Source organism: Geotrypetes seraphini, chromosome 2 (assembly GCF_902459505.1).
Source record: "Geotrypetes seraphini chromosome 2, aGeoSer1.1, whole genome shotgun sequence".
Taxonomy (NCBI): Eukaryota; Metazoa; Chordata; class Amphibia; order Gymnophiona; family Dermophiidae; genus Geotrypetes; species Geotrypetes seraphini.
This window is the reverse complement of record NC_047085.1, coordinates 367296619-367314926: the sequence shown is the minus strand read 5'-3', so window position 1 is coordinate 367314926 and position 18308 is coordinate 367296619. Positions and strand designations below refer to the sequence as shown.

At 42.5% G+C, this 18308-nt stretch overlaps 1 protein-coding gene across 1 annotated transcript in view; it reads right to left on the bottom strand.

Moving 5' to 3' along the window:
- The window catches only part of BMPER (BMP binding endothelial regulator), a 437990-nt gene that overhangs the window by 62260 nt on the left and 357422 nt on the right, over positions 1 to 18308 (bottom strand). The window contains exon 14 of the mRNA XM_033930598.1: positions 11504 to 11634. Coding sequence (XP_033786489.1) covers positions 11504 to 11634 — 131 coding nt within the window. The remainder of the gene's footprint in view (positions 1 to 11503; positions 11635 to 18308) is intronic.

Genomic DNA, 18308 nt, shown 5'->3' with positions numbered 1-18308 from the left:
TCCCCTGCAATTTATTCTCTTTCTTCATTGATGTGGGTTAGCTTGTTTTTCTTGCTATGGGATCCTTTTACTAAGGTGCACTAACTGATGTAGTGTGTGTTAACCAATTTAGCGCACGCTAACGATTAGCACACGCTACGTGTTAAGGCACTCATTATATTCTATGGGCACCTTAGCATTTAGCATATGCTAAATCGGTTAGCTCACAATAAATCGATTAGTGCGCCTTAGTAAAAGGATCCCTAGGTTTGTAAGAAATTTGAATCGATTAATTTTTAAAAAAGGATTTTCCCACTCTGCCATCATCATGCAGTTAAACATAAGAACATAAGAACATAAGCAGTGCCTCCGCCGGGTCAGACCATAGGTCCATCACGCCCAGCAGTCCGCTCCCGCGGCGGCCCAAACAGGTCCTGACCTGTCTAAATCACCAGAAGGGGCCCCCATGCCATCCTGGTTTCCTGATGAGTCCTATCTTCCCATCGAAGTCCTAGCCCTCCGGTCTTGCACATGCTCGACCTGGTTGGGTTTCTATACTTTCTCAGTATCCCAGTATCCCACTTTACTTTCTCAGTATCCCACGATCCCTTTATCCCCCAGGAATCTGTCCAGTCTCTGTTTGAATCCCTGTACCGTACTCTGCCTGATCACTTCCTCCGGTAGCGCATTCCAAGTGTCCACGACCCTTTGGGTGAAGAAAGACTTCCTTGCATTTGTTTTGAACCTATCTCCCTTCAGTTTCTCCGAATGCCCCCTCGTACCTGTTATCCCTGTGGCACACCGCTCGTGACTCCCTGCCAGTCAGAAAATTGGCCCTTTACTCCGACCCTCTGCAGTCTACCCGACAACCAGTGCTCGATCCATCTGTGCACATCCCCTCCCACCCCGTGGCTCCATAGCTTCCTAAGCAGCCTTTCATGTGGAACCTTGTCGAAAGCCTTTTGGAAATCGAGGTAAATGATGTCTATGGGTTCCCCCTTGTCCACCCGACTGCTTATTCCCTCAAAGAAGTACAGAAGGTTCGTTAAGCACGACCTTCCCTTACAGAATCCGTGCTGGCTTTTTCTCAGTAGGCCATTTCCCTCAATGTGCTCGCAAATGCTGTCCTTAATCATAGCTTCATAGCCTTGTGAAGTAAAAAATACTTATAGGGTCTAGTAAGCCCCTCTAGCGGTGGATCCCCCTCACCAGGGTCTGCAACTGGTGTCTGAAGCATAGAAAAGGCCGTAATAATCTCATCAATAAGATAAGATCGCTCTGCTCACTGAAAGAGATGTATCACATGGGACCGTTCCTCCTCAGGATCTCAAGATAGGGGAGCCTCTTACTCCATGACTTCCAAAGACCAAGAGTCCGAGAATTCATCAGAGTCCTTCCTCACCTACTCCAAGGGAATCAGCACCTCTAACATTCTCCCCTTGGTTCTACATTACTTAGAATACAAACCAGGACCCTCAGGGGCCTCACCAGAAAAGGAAAACGTACCCCCCCCCCCCAATTTAACTGCAAATGATGCACTAAGTTCTAGAGCCAAAAGGCTTCAGGGGCCCCAGTGGGACCCCAAAATGAACCCAAAAGGGTAGGAGAGGTAGGTTTTCATCCCCCGATGCAGAAGAGACAGATTTCTGCAGCTCAGAAGCAGCAGTAGATGAAATTCCCAAGGGAGACAAAATGACCAATAAAACCAATAAAATGAGGCGTCAGGCAAGGATGCATCTTGTCACCTTGTCTGTTCAACTTTTATGGCGAAAAGCCTTCTTTAGAAAAGCAAATTTGGAAGAAGAGAATATTGGTTTCAAAGTTTGTGGCCAAAATATAAACAACCTGCACTATGCAGATGAGAAAATGCTCATCACCAGCAGCAAAGAAGGCATGCTGTACCTACTGAGTAAAGTCAAAGCCAAAAGTTATAACATGGGATTAGAACTGAACATACAGAAGAGTAAATAAGACGAAGATCATGAACACGGAAAATGATACATATTTTAAGCTTGAAGGTGATAGAATAGAAGTGAAGGATTTCAATCTCCTGAGCTCTTTCGTAAACACAGAAGTAACTAGCAGGGAAGAAATACTCTGCAGAATAGCACTGGGTTGCTCTTCCATGAAGTCTCTTGACAAATATTTAAAGATAAGGAAATAACACTCCAAATGAAGATCAGACTTGTGCACGTACTTATTTTCTCAGTGGTCAATTAAGGATGTGAAAGCTGGGCACTACAAAAACAAGACAGAAAGATTGACTCCCTTGAGCTTTGGTGCTGGAGAATGATTTTACTCATGCCATGGACCACCAGAAGAACTAACAAATCGATTCTGAAAGAGATCAAACCGGCTATGTTACTCGAAGCTCAACTGACGGCCATATTTTAGTCACACCGTCAGAAGAGAAAGATCATTGAGAAGGACATTTGTTTGGGATATCGAAGGAACTAGGTGAAGAGGACGACCTACAATCATATGGCTGGACATGTTGAAACAACCATGGGGGATGACGCTGGAAGACTTTACCAGACTAGCACAAAACTGATCTCTTTTTAGATCTGTACTTCATCAAGTTGCTAGGACTCAAACACGCGTCGATGGGCACCTAACTAACTAAATCCCCCCCTTTTACAAAACCGCAAAAGCGTTTGTTTTTTTTTGCACAGGCCAGTGAACTGAATCCTTTGCGCTGCTCCCAACGCTCACAGAGTTCCTATGAGTATTGGCAGCAGCACAGAGCATTTAATGTACTGGCCTGCAATAAAAACCGTTTCTGCCGTTTTATAAAAGTGTGTGTGGGGAGGAGGGTGTAACTAATTAACATTTCATAACTTAAACATTTATTTATATACCGCAATACCTTGGAGATCAGTGCGGTTAAAATAAAAGAGTTCTACATAAGAACATAAGAATTGCCATACTGCGACAGAGCAAAGGTCCATCAAGCCCAGTATCCTGTTTCCAACAGTGGCCAACCCAGGTCCCAAGTACCTAGCAAGATTCCAAGTAGCAAAACAGATTCTGTGCTGCTTATCCTAGGACTAAGCAGTGGATTTCCCTAAGCCATCTCAATAATGGCCTATGGACTTCTCGTTTAGGAAATTATCCAAACCTTTTTTAAACCACGCTAAGCTAACTGATTTCACCATATTCTCTGGCAACGAATTCCAGATGAATAATTCATGGTGAAATACAAATAAGCCTTCAATATTTCCCTAAAATACAAATAAGAATTTATGCAATGACCGTCTATATCTTCTTAAGTAAAATGGTCAGCAAGGTAATTTAGGTGCCAAACTGTGCAAAACCTTATTACACAGATATCCAAACTTATAAAACACTTTGGCCTCAATAGGAAGGATGTGTAACGTGTGATAATAAAGTGTCACATGGTCTGATTGTTTAAGATTAAAAATTAAATGAATTGCCATATTTTATATTATATGTAATCTGCGAAGATTATTTTGATAACCAGAAAGATAGATAATATTGCCGTAATGTCTATATTGAAACTACCCCAGAAAACGCAAACTCTGTATTGTAACACTTTTACAGAAGCTCATGTATTGTAACACCATTACAAAGCTCATATAAACCACTCAGAATTGACTCCCCCAGTCATTAGCAGCGGTATAGAAGCTTTCAATAAACAATAATCTAAAGCAGTGTTCTTCAACCTTTCGACACCTATGGATTATTTGTGGACCGGCATCGGTCCGCAGACCGGCAGTTGAAGAACACTGAGCTAAGTCGTGGGCCAGATCCCGCCCATCTCCACCCTAGACCCCACCCCCATAATATTACTAATTGTAACATCATTTTTTCCATTCATTTTTCATATATATACACACAAACAATATAATTGTATTAATAACACATAATGGTTAAGCACAAAATTAAACTACACAAAGCACACTGTATGCTTCTCAATATTCATTCCCACCAGAACACAGATAAAACCCAATGCAAATACGGGACTAAAAACTAAAAGCACTAATATATACAAACAAACCCTAAGATGCAAGACTCTGCATGCAGTACAACCCCAGAGGAAAAGAAACAAATGCATTTCTTACTGAACAGACAACAGATGTAAATCAATCACTAAATTAAAAAATAAATTCATTAATATAAAGATCATTTAAGCTCAGTAGGAACACTATCAACCAAGATCATTCTACAAATGTTTCAAAATGATTAGGTGCTAAACACAAACCACCTCTCCCTGGGTAAAGTAAATGCACTTGCTCAATATTAGGGGGTACTCAGTAGCCACAGAGCCAACACCTATAAATTTCAAAATCATTCCCTTCATTGACTTAAGGGGGAGTCACACTTAACTACCAACGCGATTTAATTCTTGAAAACAAATGGTTAGTTTTGCAAGTATCTGCTATTCTTCATCCTTGAGAATTCATCCTTTATTTCAAGAGCCCAGCCACAGATATTTATGGAAAGAAACCCCGCATTCGATAAAGAGGAGAAAGCTACAGACCACAGCAATCAACTCCCCCCTCCCCTCCCGAAAAGGTACACATGAAAGCTCAACAAAAATGAACTACATCCCAGCTCCCCACCGCCTATAGACGTCCTTTTTCTGTACCCAATTTTCCCATCTGGTCCCTCCACAACCTACCGTTGTTGTCTCCCTCCCTCCATGCTGTGCCTTGCCTTCTGGCCTGCTCCCGTTGTTGTCTTCAGGCCGGCTCCCTCTTCCTGCACAAAGCTGTGGGCAGTGGCTCCTTGCGCGTCCTGCGCCTCATCTGGAAGCCTTCCCTCTGATGTTGTCACCGGGGACCAGCGGCTGAAGAGCACTGATTGGGCCTGATGCATGTGCCGGCAGGAACTTTCTGCGGACTGGCACCGGTCCACAGACCGGCAGTTGAAGAACACAGATCTAAAATACTTAAGACTAACGACTGCATCAGTAATCTGAATGGGGTTACATCAACGTAAGATCTAATAGCTCGCAATTTCCAAAGCATACAGAAACTTTTTCTAACCAAAACATCAATCTTCACTTTCATTGACAAATTTCTATCCAAATGAACCCCCCGCCTCCCAAATTCTAATAGTAGAGTTGATTGGATAAGAGAGTCCATTCAAAATTAAGCTATATTCCGTATAATTGGTTGAAATAGCAAGAAATAATTTTGCCTTGTCGGAATTAAGCTTTAGCTTCAATTCTTACATCCATTGTTCGACATTGAGTATTGCAGTATTAATAGTCTGCATAGCTAAAGATAATGTGGAAGAAATTGGAATCACAATGGTCATCAACATAACTGTAACAATTTATAACTAGACCAGGCAATTTATTCCCTAAAGAGGCCAAATAGTTGTATGCAAAGACCATATATGGTTAATTGATGATTTGAACAAAGTACACCAAATCGAATTTCAGCGATTCTAGTGTACCATATAAGTGTAACATATAAGTGCTACAGCAATGCCATTATTATATAAACTAGAAAAGGCAAATAAGTTGATATGCATTAGCACTAAGTCATGATGATTTTACTCCCACATTGTGTACACTTTTATTCACTTAAGACTGTCACATAAGGCAGGTTTAATTATCCTAAGAGGGAACAGATGTTAACTAATTTTAAAGTACATCAGTCCTTGCTCTATAAAAATAGTTTTCCTATGTGAAAATCATTCTAAGCATACAAGCAGGCTATATAGACTTTCAGGTTATCACGGGACCCCTGTCAAGTACGGCGTTGTGGTGAGTGGTGTATTTCATAGTCTCTTTAGAAAAGCAATACCATTTTTAAGAAGGGGTTTTGAAATTATTAAACCACATGTAAAAGGTTCCACAAAAAACATTGCCAATGATGTCATGGGTCACATCATAACAGCCGTTCCAAACAAAATGAAACATTCTGCAGAGCAGGCTGGGTCAGGACTTGCTGTGATTAGAAGAGCTGTTAAAATAAAGAGAACCAAGCCTCAGGGGTTACTGCAAGGACCTCCCAAGCCTTTTAAAAGAAAGAAACCCAAAGATGACAAATCACAGAAGCTAACCAACAAGTCTGTTTTATTTGACTGCTTCCTGTAATGATTGCGTACTCTGATAACAGTCACTTGCATTTCCGGTATCAGACAAAACCTGTTTCTGCTTACGTCATCAGAAAGTGCTTTTCCAGTGGGTCAGTTACCCATTTTTGCTGATGTCTTTAGAAAAGTGCATTTCTGGGGTCAGAAAACCCTGTTTCTGCTGATATCATTAGAAATTGCATTTCTGGGGGGGGGGGTTATATCTCCCCCCCTATTTCCGCCGAAGACATCAGAAAGCGGCAGGGGTCATTTCTGGTGATGTAGACAGGATGGAGCTACCACCATTCATTCCTATGGGAGGCATGTGGGCTGGGTGGTTATATTACAAGTTGGGTTATTTTTCAATAGTGCAGTATAGGGTCCTATTTTATGCAATGAAAATCTGTGCTAAAATAACCCGACATAACAGTAGCCCATGTTGATAACATCCCTGCTTTTGATCATGCTACCCCTCTTCTGATGATCTGGAAATTGGCACAAGTGAGGTGATTGAGTTTGCAGATGACACCAAACTGTTTATTGTTAAAATGCATGCAGACTATGACAGACTGCGGGAACACCGTGGGCGGCTGGAAGACTGGGTGTCCAAGTGGCAGATGAAATTTGATGGTGATGCCTGGTGTGCCATGAGAGTCAAGCAAACTTGAAAATATGCCCTGAGATTAAAAAGGTTAAGAAGCTCTGCATTAATGCAGGTTAATAAATCAGGTTCTTAATTTACTGTAACTTTGTATTTTTAATACCATGTTTCCCCGAAAATAAGACAGTGTCTTATATTAATTTTGGGTCCCAAAAATGCATTAGGGCTTATTTTCAGGGGATGTCTTATTATTTTCATGTAAAACAATTATCTCTCCCTTCCTCTCCTCTACCCCATTTATTCCTCTTTCTTTCTTCCCCCCCCCAACGTGCAGCATCTTTCCTCCCCTCTCCCCCATCCCCTTGTGAAACATCTTTCTATCCCTCCCAACCCCCTGTGCAGCAGAACCCCACCGACCCTCTCACTGTGAGACTGACATACAGTACTTCTGCTCTGAGACCTCCTAAAGCAGCAGGGCTGGGGGGTTGCTGAATCGATGAGTCCAATTTTTTTGGCAAATCAGGCAGCACTAGTGTCAGGGACATTTGGGAGGGGAGGCTTTGGGGGTCGATATTAACTAGGGCTTATTTTTGGGGAAGGGCTTATATTAAGAGCATCTTTAAAATCATGCTAGGGCTAATTTTTGGGTTAGGTCTTATTTTCAGGGAAACAGGGTATAATGTAAGCAGCTCAGAGTGACCCTACAGGTTAGGAAGGTAGGAAACAGGTATAAAATGGCAGCGGAGCACAGTTGTTCACTCAACAAAAAAGCATTCCACCCAGTGGTGTAGTGAGTGTGAGAGACGCCCGGGGCGGTGACACCCCTCCTCTGCCCTTGTGTCCGTCCCCCACCCCCACTCCCCGCTTTTTCTCTGATCACCACTGCTACGTGCACAGCCCCTTTCCCTTCCCCCGCCGCATGCAACAAGAACTTCAACACTGTCAACTCTCCCTCTGATGTCTCTTCCTATGAGCGGCAGCCGGAAGTGACATCAATAGGAGAGACGATGAGGTCGCAAGGAGCACATTGAAGTTCTTGTTGCTCACGATGGTGAACAACTGGAGGAATGGAGGAAGGGAAGAGGGCACACGCGTAGCGAGGGGAGGTGTGGGTAGAAGCGGGGCAGAGAGGAGGAGAGGTGCCGGTGCCCCCCCCAAACATGGCATCCGGAGCGGACATCCCCCCCTTACTACACCATTGATTCCACCATACTGCTTGAACAAGTTTTGTTGACATAGAAAAACAAAAACGGAGTAACGCATGCCCTCCCTGAATGTGATGATTAAAGAATTACAAGCTAGGTCAAGTTGCAATTGGTTTACGTTACACTAATACACAGCTTTATTGGAATTGCAGAGGTCAGACTTTGCCATAATTCAAACAACCTGTCCACTGAGAGTCTGAGACCAAACCTGATCCATCTTTGGCTGTGTCCTAAAAGAGCCCTCAGATGACAGCAACCTTTAGCATTTCATAGAATGAATGAATAGCAGAGTCCCTTTCCCAGAGTACATTATCTAATGTCTGCTGCCGATCCGTGTGTCACACACAGAGATCCTGCATTTCATCTGCCGTCTTTGAAATTAAATAGATATCTAACAATTTATTCTGCTTTTATCTCTCTGTCTGTGTGTGCTCTATTATTTTTGTGGAACATGTAATGGAATTACTTAATAACACTTTACTTTGATTGTCCTTCCCATTCCTTTGAAAAATAATGGAAGCGTTTGAATACCATTTAATTTTACATAAGCCAAATATTTTTGATTTCATGACCATGTCATTCCTGTTGTAATTAGCAATAAGAAGGAATTCAACGCCACTTCATCAGCTCTCTAACCTAGACCTTCAGCTGTGCTCCCGCGCTGCAAAAAAAAAGACTGTCAGTGTTGCCAACTACATTTGCATTTAAAGTGTATTCCAAGCAGGTTACATCAGGGTTTATGCCCAGTATATATTTTAATCTTCACAAATGTCAGTTAAAATATGTTTAGCAAAGAAACCCATTAGATTCTATGGGGTCAATATTCAGTATAGTTTAAGTGCTTAAACCATGCAAAACAAGCCAGCGGTCAATGTTCAAAGGAGCTTAACTAGGCAGTGCCCACTTACCCCTAGTGGTAGTACCATGACACTGCACACGAGTCGGTGGGTGACAGTTTGCACCTGGAACCAGATGGCGAAGACGTGGAGAGAGGCTGCTCCAGCCTCTTCCACTAGACCACGAAAGATAGTCCCTGAATGAGTCCCAGGGATTCTTAGGGGTTTGAAAACGCAGGAGGAACACTGAGGAGGTGCTGAGTTGGGGAGATCAGACTAGGGGAGTGCTGAGCTCAGTTGGGGGTGGTGAGTTGGGTGAGACATTTGGATTGGCAGAGTGTTGAGTTGGATGGGGGGATCAGATTTGAGGGGAGGGCTAGATAGGTTTATCAGACGTCCGGGAACATCCGGACATGTCCTCTTTTTAGAGGATTGTCTGGTCTCCCAGATGGACTTTCCAAAACCCAGAATTTGGAAAGCCCCGAAGAGCTGCAGCCGCATCTGGAGGGCCTCTGAGCATGTGCGGATGATGTCACACATGCTCCAGGCCTTCCAGACGTGGATGGAGCTCGTCCGGAAGAAGAGAGGAGGCTTTGTGGGGTGGGGCTGGAAGCAGAACTGGACAGAGAAGGGGTGGGGCTGGAGGCGGAACAGGGCAGGGTCATGTGTCTGGGGTTTCCCAGAGAAAAATATGGTAACTCTAAGGTTGGGGGATCTCATAGTTCCCCTCATGAAGGTCTTGACCTGGGGTGGAGGAGTAGCAAAATAGAGCAGTGGGCTTTGATCCTGGCAAACTGGATTCAGATTTTTTTTGTGGAGTTTGTTTATTCCCTTCTTTTTCCAAATTACATTTACTCCCATAGTCTATGTATGGTGCCCAAAATTGGGTGCACATGCAACTTAATTGAGTAGCAAGCCATTAACAAGCAATTATTGGTGTTAATTGGCTCCAATTAAGATTTGCACTCGCGTCTTACTAAACACTATTATATAAAGATCTGCATGCAAATTTCTTAGCACGCAAATCAAGAGGGAGCATGACCACGGGAGAGGCAGGTCAGGGGGCGTTCATTAAAGATTCATGCATTATTATAAAATTCAGGAGTTTGGCATCAAAATCAGCTGTAAGCACTATTTTTTAATTGGCACACAACTCGGGAGTGCTGTTTATAGAACAGTGCTCCTTGCTGATTTTTTTTCAGCACCCAAACTTGGGTGCCATTTACCAAATCTAGTCCTTAATGTAAGTAAGTGCATAGTGAGGCATTTAGGAAGGAGGAACCCAAACTATAGTTATGTGATGCAAAGTTCCACATTAAGAGTCACCGCCCAGGAAAAGGATTTAGATATTGTCATTGATACTTTCAAACCTTCTACTCAGGGTGCAGCAGTGGCTAAGAAAGCAAATAGAATAGCCTGCATGGTTCAAAAAGTGATCTATGGAGAAAACTTGGATGGACTAACTTCTGATATTAAAGTCGCACACTCCTTCAATTCACGAGTATCACAGTGCTTCATACTATCCTTTCCATTATCTCAACAAGTTCAGTGGAAGAAGATATTTGAGGCTACCTTTCAATACCAAGGAACATCCTTAATTTCTGCTCCGGGCCCCAGCATGTCTAACACCGGCCCTGATTGGAAGCAGGGTACTGGGCTTGATGAACCTTCAGTCTGATCCAGTATCTCAATGCTTATGTTCTTTTGGTCTCTCAGCATTTGCACTGTGTTGCATACCTCATGGCAGTGGCATAGCGAGGGTGAGTGACGCCTGGTGCGATGGCACTCCTCCCCTGCCCTCTTCTCTGCCCGCCCTTATTCATTCTGCCCTCCCCCCCCTCGGCTATGCACACATCCCCTTCCCTTCCCCCATACCTTTTTCATTTTCCAGATGCAAGCAACATCATGAACTTTCTACCTATGTCGTGTCGGCTACCCCTCTGACATCGCCTCCTAGGCACAGGGCCTGGAAGTGACATCAAAGAGAAGCGGCACCAATGCGGGCAGCAAGTTTGTAAAGCTACTTGTGCAGGGAAAATTAAAGAGGTATGAGTGAAGGGGCACCCGTGTGCAGCAGGGGGGGGTCGGGAAGTAGTGGGGAGGGGGAAGGTCAAAGAGGAGGACGGACGTCTGCGCCCCTTATTATACCACTGCCTCAAGGTGACTCAACCAGTGCCACCAGTGCAACCTGTCACTTCTTGAAAAATACTGAGAATTTTGCCTTCAAAGTTTTAAATTGCTACCGTAAATGGCTGCAGTGAACCCAGAACATTTGTCACAGAAATGAACTTTTTTTTTTTTTTTTTTTCTTATTTTCCCTCTCTTGATAATGTTTCATAATCAATAGGATGAGCTTGCATGCATGGCTTTTGTTCTCCTGGTAACTAAGGATATTTGTCTAATTTCCACATAAGCTTAGCACAAAAGAAAAGGATCAGTTACAAATGCATTCTGTTTCGGACCAGCAGGAACCCCAAGATGATGCTCAGAATCATTTATTCTGTATCTGTATTTCACAGCTGCACATCTTGTGCAGCTATTTTTGGCCCAGGTGGATATGAAAGAAAAAAAAAAGTACTTCTGTGGCAATGTAGATACTAGAAAAGGTGTTAGAATTTATCTTGAAAAACACCTTCCACTGGAGTGTTAACCTCTCCTGAACTCCAACAGTCACCACAAACTATTTAAGGAGTTACAGCAGAGAGTGGAAGTTATTTCTGCAGTTCAGTCTATAAATCATTAAAGTGTTGCAAAAGCCTCCCGTGAGTGACACAGCTGGTACAGCCGGAATTTGTGGATAAAAACTGTAAATCGGTTGATTTGAGGATCCCTACCTGCGCAGCTCTGTTCTGCTTTCCAGTGGACTCTCACACCTTCCCGCTGGCAGGCTCTGGCATAAGCTAGAAATGACTCACAGTAGCAGTTTTTGTGCACTGGGCACTCACACATGTCCGTCACACAGGACCTGCAGAAAGAAAGCCCGGCGTTATTAATTAGCATAAAGAAGCGGAGCAAGCAGTCTAGAAAAATAGGAGACAGTACAGTGCTGTCTCCAAAGCTTAGCTTCTATTTCAACAGAGAGCAGTTCTAACATTAAAAACTTGCATTATAAAATTTTGCACTGTAACTAAGGCAAATCTAACCTGTGTCAAATTAGGATAAAACTTGTACTGAAAGGATAACTATGGTAAATCGCAACTGGTAAACTGTATATTATGCATATTAATATTAGACCCCCCTCCTAGAACAGTGGTCTCAAACTCGTGGCCTGTGGGACACATGAGACCCGCCAGGTACTATTTTGAGGCCCTTGGTATGTTTATCATAATCACAAAAGTAAAATAAAACAGTTTCTTGATCATACGTCTCTTTAGCTATAAATTACCATATTATTATTAAGACTTAGCCAAAAGGAAAGATTTATCCTTGCGCACTTAGGAGGCCATGATCCTTGCTGCGGCGCGGGGCACAGGTGGCAATTTCACCGCGTCGGAAGCCGGCCTCAATGAAAAAATTAAAAATATACAATGCTGGCCTACACGAAAAAAACCCAAACAAAAACGCTGTCCACAGAGACAAACAGGAAGCGAAGGACCGGAAATCGAGGGAAATAGGGGGAAATCAAGTACCCTGGAGGAGGAGGACAGAGAGAGAGTATGAGCGTTGGAGATAGCTCTACATAAGGTGCCACTGCAGGCACCCTGGCAACGGGAAGAGGAGGAGAGGGCCTGATGATAGGAAGAGACTGCTGGAATTTGGAACAAATGGTGCTGCTGGACAGGAGGAAGGTAAAAGGAAGGGATAATGGATACTGTTGGACAGGGGGAGCAGGATAGGGGTGCTGTTGAACAGGGGGGAGGTAAAAGTTAGGGAGAAGTGCTACTGCTGGACAGGGGGAACAGGGAAGAGGTGCTGCTGGACAGGGGGAGGTAAAACCAATGGAGATGGGCTACTGCTGAACGGGGGGAGCAGTGAAAGGGTGCTGCTAGACAGGAGGGAGGTAAAAGTAAGGGAAAAGGCCTACATCTAGACAGTGGGAGCAGAGAAGGGGGGGTGTTGCTGGACAGGGGGGGAGAAAAAAGTAAGGAATAAGGGCTATTAGCACCCATTAATGTAACTAAAAAACTAGTAAATTATAAAGAGTTTTACCTCATGCAAAATTGTCATTTCTTTAATAAGACATTAACTATTTTTTTCTGAGGCCCTCCAAGTACCTACAAATCCAAAAGGTAGCCCTGAAAAGGGTTTGAGTTGGAGACTCCTGCCCTAGAATGTGCCAAGTTAAGAAAATAACTTATATTGTAATCTTGTACTGAAATTGTGTATGTTTAACCTGTAACCCGTTCTAAGCTCTTTGGTGACAGTGGAATAGAAAACAAAACAAATCAATAAATTATTGAAAATTGTGGAAAAAACAATTCATTACAAAATTACAGTGACATCACACAGAATATTTTGAGGAAGCTCTATAAGGGGCTCCTATTTGGAGCCTACTTCCTAAATGAAATAGGTGTAACTGGGTATATATGTGTGTGTTTAACTTGTAGGACATAACATAACATAACATAACATAACACAACATAAGATTTATTTATATACCGCAATACCTTGCAGATCAGTGTGGTTACTAAAATAAGGCCCCCTTTTATCAAGCGGCGTAAGGGTTTCTTTATTGCAGACCACTGCGGTAAAAGCTCCGCAGCGGTCTATAGTAAAAAAAAAACAACAACCCTTAAGCAGCTTGATAAAAGGGGGCCTTAAAGAGGCCTGAGTAATTCACAGGGAAATACAAATCATCAATTTTCCAATAATCTCCTAAGGTGCTCACATCATTAAATAAAATGCTGGTTCCCTGCCTGAACACTGTCACCGCAATAGCTGAGCTAGGTGAGATAGGGAAGGGGAAAAAATGAAAAACCCCTTAAAATCAAAACTCTTAAGTAGTTGCACTAGAACCCTCATGGTGCTGTAGACCTGCGCAGAGGTCAGCGTGAATGGATCTTAAAGTCCAAAAGGGGAGGAGGAAACTGGTGAGCAAAAAATAAATTTATTAAAGAGTTCCTCCGTTGCAAAATGATTGTTCCTAGAAGAAAGCAGCAAAAAAAACAGGGGAAACAAAACCACAAACACAAATACACAAAGTGAGGAGTGAAATTGTCCTAAAGAGACTGGTGAACATAACCTGTTATAAGAAAGTCCTTGTATTCATCCAATGGTTCAAATGGCTTTATTCATCCAATACCTCAATGGCTCGACATGTACATGTTTCGGCCAAACCGGCCTGCTTCAGGAGTCTAGAGAGTTTTCTCAATAACGCCAGATGATATGCCACAATGTAGAGTCTTTCTCTGGTACCGCACATTGTTGCAAAAGACTCTACATTGTGGCATATCATCTGGCGTTATTGAGAAAACTCTCTAGACTCCTGAAGCAGGCCAGTTTGGCCGAAACATGTACATGTCGAGCCATTGAAGTATTGGATGAATAAAGCCATTTGAACCATTGGATGAATACAAGGACTTTCTTATAACAGCTTATGTTCACCAGCCTCTGTAGGACAATTCCACTCCTTACTTTGTGTTCCTAGAAGAAGCCATTTATATTCTACCCAGTGAATCACATTTTCAAGGGAGTATATTCTTCTGTTAATACTATCAGGGATAATCAGTGTCTTACTATATCTTTCATATATTTTCAACTGAGGCACATGTTCATTCAGAATGTAGATGTGATGTACTACTATTACCGTATTACTTATCATTTCTGTAGTGCTGCTATATGTACTGTACACTAGTGCTGCCTGATTCAGGAAAAAAAAATTTGATTCGATTCAGCCTATTGAATCAATTTTTCAATTCGATTTTCCTGCCCAAGTGGCTGTTTTTTTCAAACATGTTGGTGGGTTTATTTTATAGCCTCTTCACCCCTTTTATAGCCTCTTCATCCCCTTTGCCCTCTCCTACCCACACTGACGCTGTGGTGTAAACAAAACAAACAAACAAAATAGACTTTTCCTCTCTCTGTTAAATCCTAGCTCACGTTTGCAATCTAACACCACCTCTGACAGGATATACATATTGTAATCACAAAATAGAAAATAAAATTATTTTTTCTACCTTTTGTTCTCTGGTCATTATTCAAATCATTTTGGTGCCAGGCTCTGGTTGTCTTCTGATAACTCGCTTGCCAGGGTCTCCTGCCCATCTTCCATCTCTGTCCTCCTCTTCCGTTTCCTTCCCTCCCCCAGAGGTCTGGCATTTTTCCTTTTTTTCGTCTCTATCCCCATATCCACCTTTTCTCAACTACCCTTTCTTTCTTCATCTCTCCCTCCTTCCCCACCACCTCAGGGTCCACCATCTCTCCCTTTCTCTTCCCAAATACCCTCCTATCCAGTATCTCTATCCCCTCTCCACACCATCCCTTGTGTCCAACTTCTCTCCTGTTCTGTTCCTTCCCTCCCTAAATCCCATTGTCCACCATCTCTCTTCCTCTCCTGTTTTTAGACACATTATTTCTTCCCCCCCCCAATGTCCAGCATATGCACATCTCTTTGAACCCTCCTTCCCTCTTTGTACTTCTACACCAGGGCCCCCTTCCCCTGAAGGCCTGTCCCCCCTGAAGGCTTGCACCCCACCCCTGACGGCCTGTCCCCCACCTCTGAAGGCCTGCCCCCCTGAAGGCCTGCAGCACCCCCTGAAGGCCTGCCTATCCCCCCTGAAGGCCTATATCCCATCCATGAAGGCCTATACCCCCCCGAAGGCCTGACTGTCCCCCCTGAAGGCTCCACCCCTGAAGGCCTGCACCACCACCCCTGAAGGCCTGTCTCCCCCTCCCCCGAAGGCCTGCGTGTTCCCCCCTGACCTCCCACACATTCATTTACATAATTCCAGCAGTGGAGCAGCCTGCAGAGAGGATCGCTGGTACTTTAGCGATCCTTACAGGTTGCCATAGGCCTCTGGAGCTGTCTTCCCTCTGCTGTGGTCCTGCCCCTCCTCTGACATCAGAGGCAGGATTGCGGCAGAGGGAAGACAGCTCCTGAAGCCTATGGCAACCTGCAAAGATCGCTAAAGTACCGGCGATCCTCTCTGCAGGCTGCTCCACCGCTAGAATTAGGTAAATGGATGCACGGCAGGCCAGGGGGGAAGCTGGACAGCGCAGCACTTCCCGACTGACCCTCCCCCCTTGCCCTCTAAAGCAGGAGCAGCAGTGGCCGACCTGCAAGAGGCAGCACTGTCGATATTGCTTTAGGGGGCGAGGGTGGAGGGTCAGTCACCGAATCTGGAGGCCGATTTTTTTTTTTTTTTTTTAAATCGAATCGGTGAATCGATATGAATCATGAATCGGGCAGCACTACTGTACACAGTGCTGCACATTAAAATATTCAAGAGACAATCCCTGCTCAGTAGAGCTTATAATCTAATCAAACATACTGGACAAGTAGGGGTTAGGGAGTTTCTCAGTTATGGGTACTTTGCAAGTGAGTGGGGGTTAGGAGTTAAAAGCAACCTTGAAAAAATGAGCTTTTAGTCTGGATTTCAATAATGCCAGGGATGGATGTTGATGCACTGACTCAAGCAGTCTGTTTCAGTTGGATAGTGCAGCAAAAGAGAAGGAACTTAGTCTGAAGTTGGCAGGAGACGATGATAAAGCAAGAAAATGCATAATAGAGAATGACAAGGTGATCCGTTCCTGCAGTAAACCATGGCAAACCACAGTAAAACTGCAGGAATAGGTCAACTTTTGTACTGTTTACCACAAGTGCGGGAACAAAGTTTTTTACCGCTCTGCAGAAGTGATAGTTTTAAGTTTCAAGTTTATTAAAGTTTTGATTTGAACGCAATATCAAGTAATTTCAATGCGTAAAACAATAATAATTTGGGGGACAAATAAAAATCATTTAAAACAATAAACGTACAATTTTATCCACAATTATTTAAAGATACATAAGGAATGCAAGGATAAACTACATTTCTTTAAAATTAAAAAACAAAAAGAAAAACATTTAAGAAGAACAACATCAGGAGGGGTATTAAAAGATTTTTGATGAAACTTGGTCTAAAAGTAATTGGGGGGTTTTTTTTGGTTTTTTTTTATAAAAAGACTTAATTTAAAGGAGAATAGAAAAAATCAAGAAAGATTGTCTGATCTAAACTTCATATGCATCTTTATATAGATGGCTTTTTAGATTGCTTTTAAATTTTTCTAAGGAAGTTTCAGCGCGCAGAAAAGTAGGAAGTTTGTTCCAAAGCTGGGGTCCCAAGACAGAAAAAGTTGTGGTTCTTCTAGTGCCAATTACTTTCAATGATGGAATGGTCAGCAAATACTGATCTGCTGATCTAAGAGATCTAGCTGGGGAATATGGTATTAAATATCGATATAAGAATATAGGAGTATTGGTTTTCTGAATTTTGAATGTCAACAATGCTATGTTCTCAATTACCAAAATTCATTCTGGTGTTGATTTAAAATTGCACAATCAATCACATTACACAAGCTATATATACACAGACATTTAGAAAGAAACACTGCTGTTCACATGTACTACAAGCATATATATGACACACACATATATATAAGTATATATGCACATACAAAACACAGACACATATACTTAGATTTTTCAAACTACAAAAAGTAAACAAAAAAAAACTGAAGCATAGCACTGGAAAATAATATAAAAGGGAAGGAGCACGGAGGACATTGATTCCAGTAATGATTTCCAATCCAAGTCATGCCTTGGTGACAAAGTACATTCTGTGAGGTGAGGAGAGGCAATATACTTATTTATATATTTATTTTAAACATTTCTATACCGTTTAAAACTAAACTGTTTACATAATTTACATACATAATTTAAAACAAAAACATAATAAAATAAACATACAATCAGTCCTCAGAAATCATGACTACAAAATAATACAATAACTTTGCAGAGAGGAAAATTATTGGCTAGAAAAAGGCAACTACAAATAACTGCGTCTTAAGAAATTTTCTAAACATGCCCCTTTCACAACAATTTCGTATCTGACCCAACAGGGAGTTCCATATCTTAACTCCTGCACAACAAAAAGTAATTTTTCCAGTCTCAACAAGCCTTGGATTCACAGCCATCTTCAGTAAAGCTAAATTGAGCGCAATGATCTTTTTGGTGTATAGCCAAGTACTGTATATTATTTTTAAACAATTCTGGAATGTTTCCATACAAGAATTGATGACAAATCATTACTGCTTTATACTGTACTCTGAAGGCGACTGGTAGCCAATGCAATTTTGGGGAGATGTGGCGAAATATGATCATATTTAGACAATCCCATTATCAATCTTGCTGCTGCATTTTGTATAACCTGCAATGCTCTACCTCCCCCAAATGACACCACAGTAGGCTGTCCAATTTCTAAACAGAAACTGACTATAAGCTGCTGGCAACAGTCTGAACTGACGTCCTGAGAAATATTGAAATCATTTACAGCATGTATCCAGCTGCAGTTTACACCACCGACGCAGACATGCAGATAAAAGTTACATTGCTTGAAGGGTTTAGGAAACCTTTTCTGTGAAATGAAGTGTGGCTGAAGGAGGAGTGACGGATTGGAGGTAGTGAGTTTGATGGTTGTCAGTATTGCTTATGGCGACAGCTAT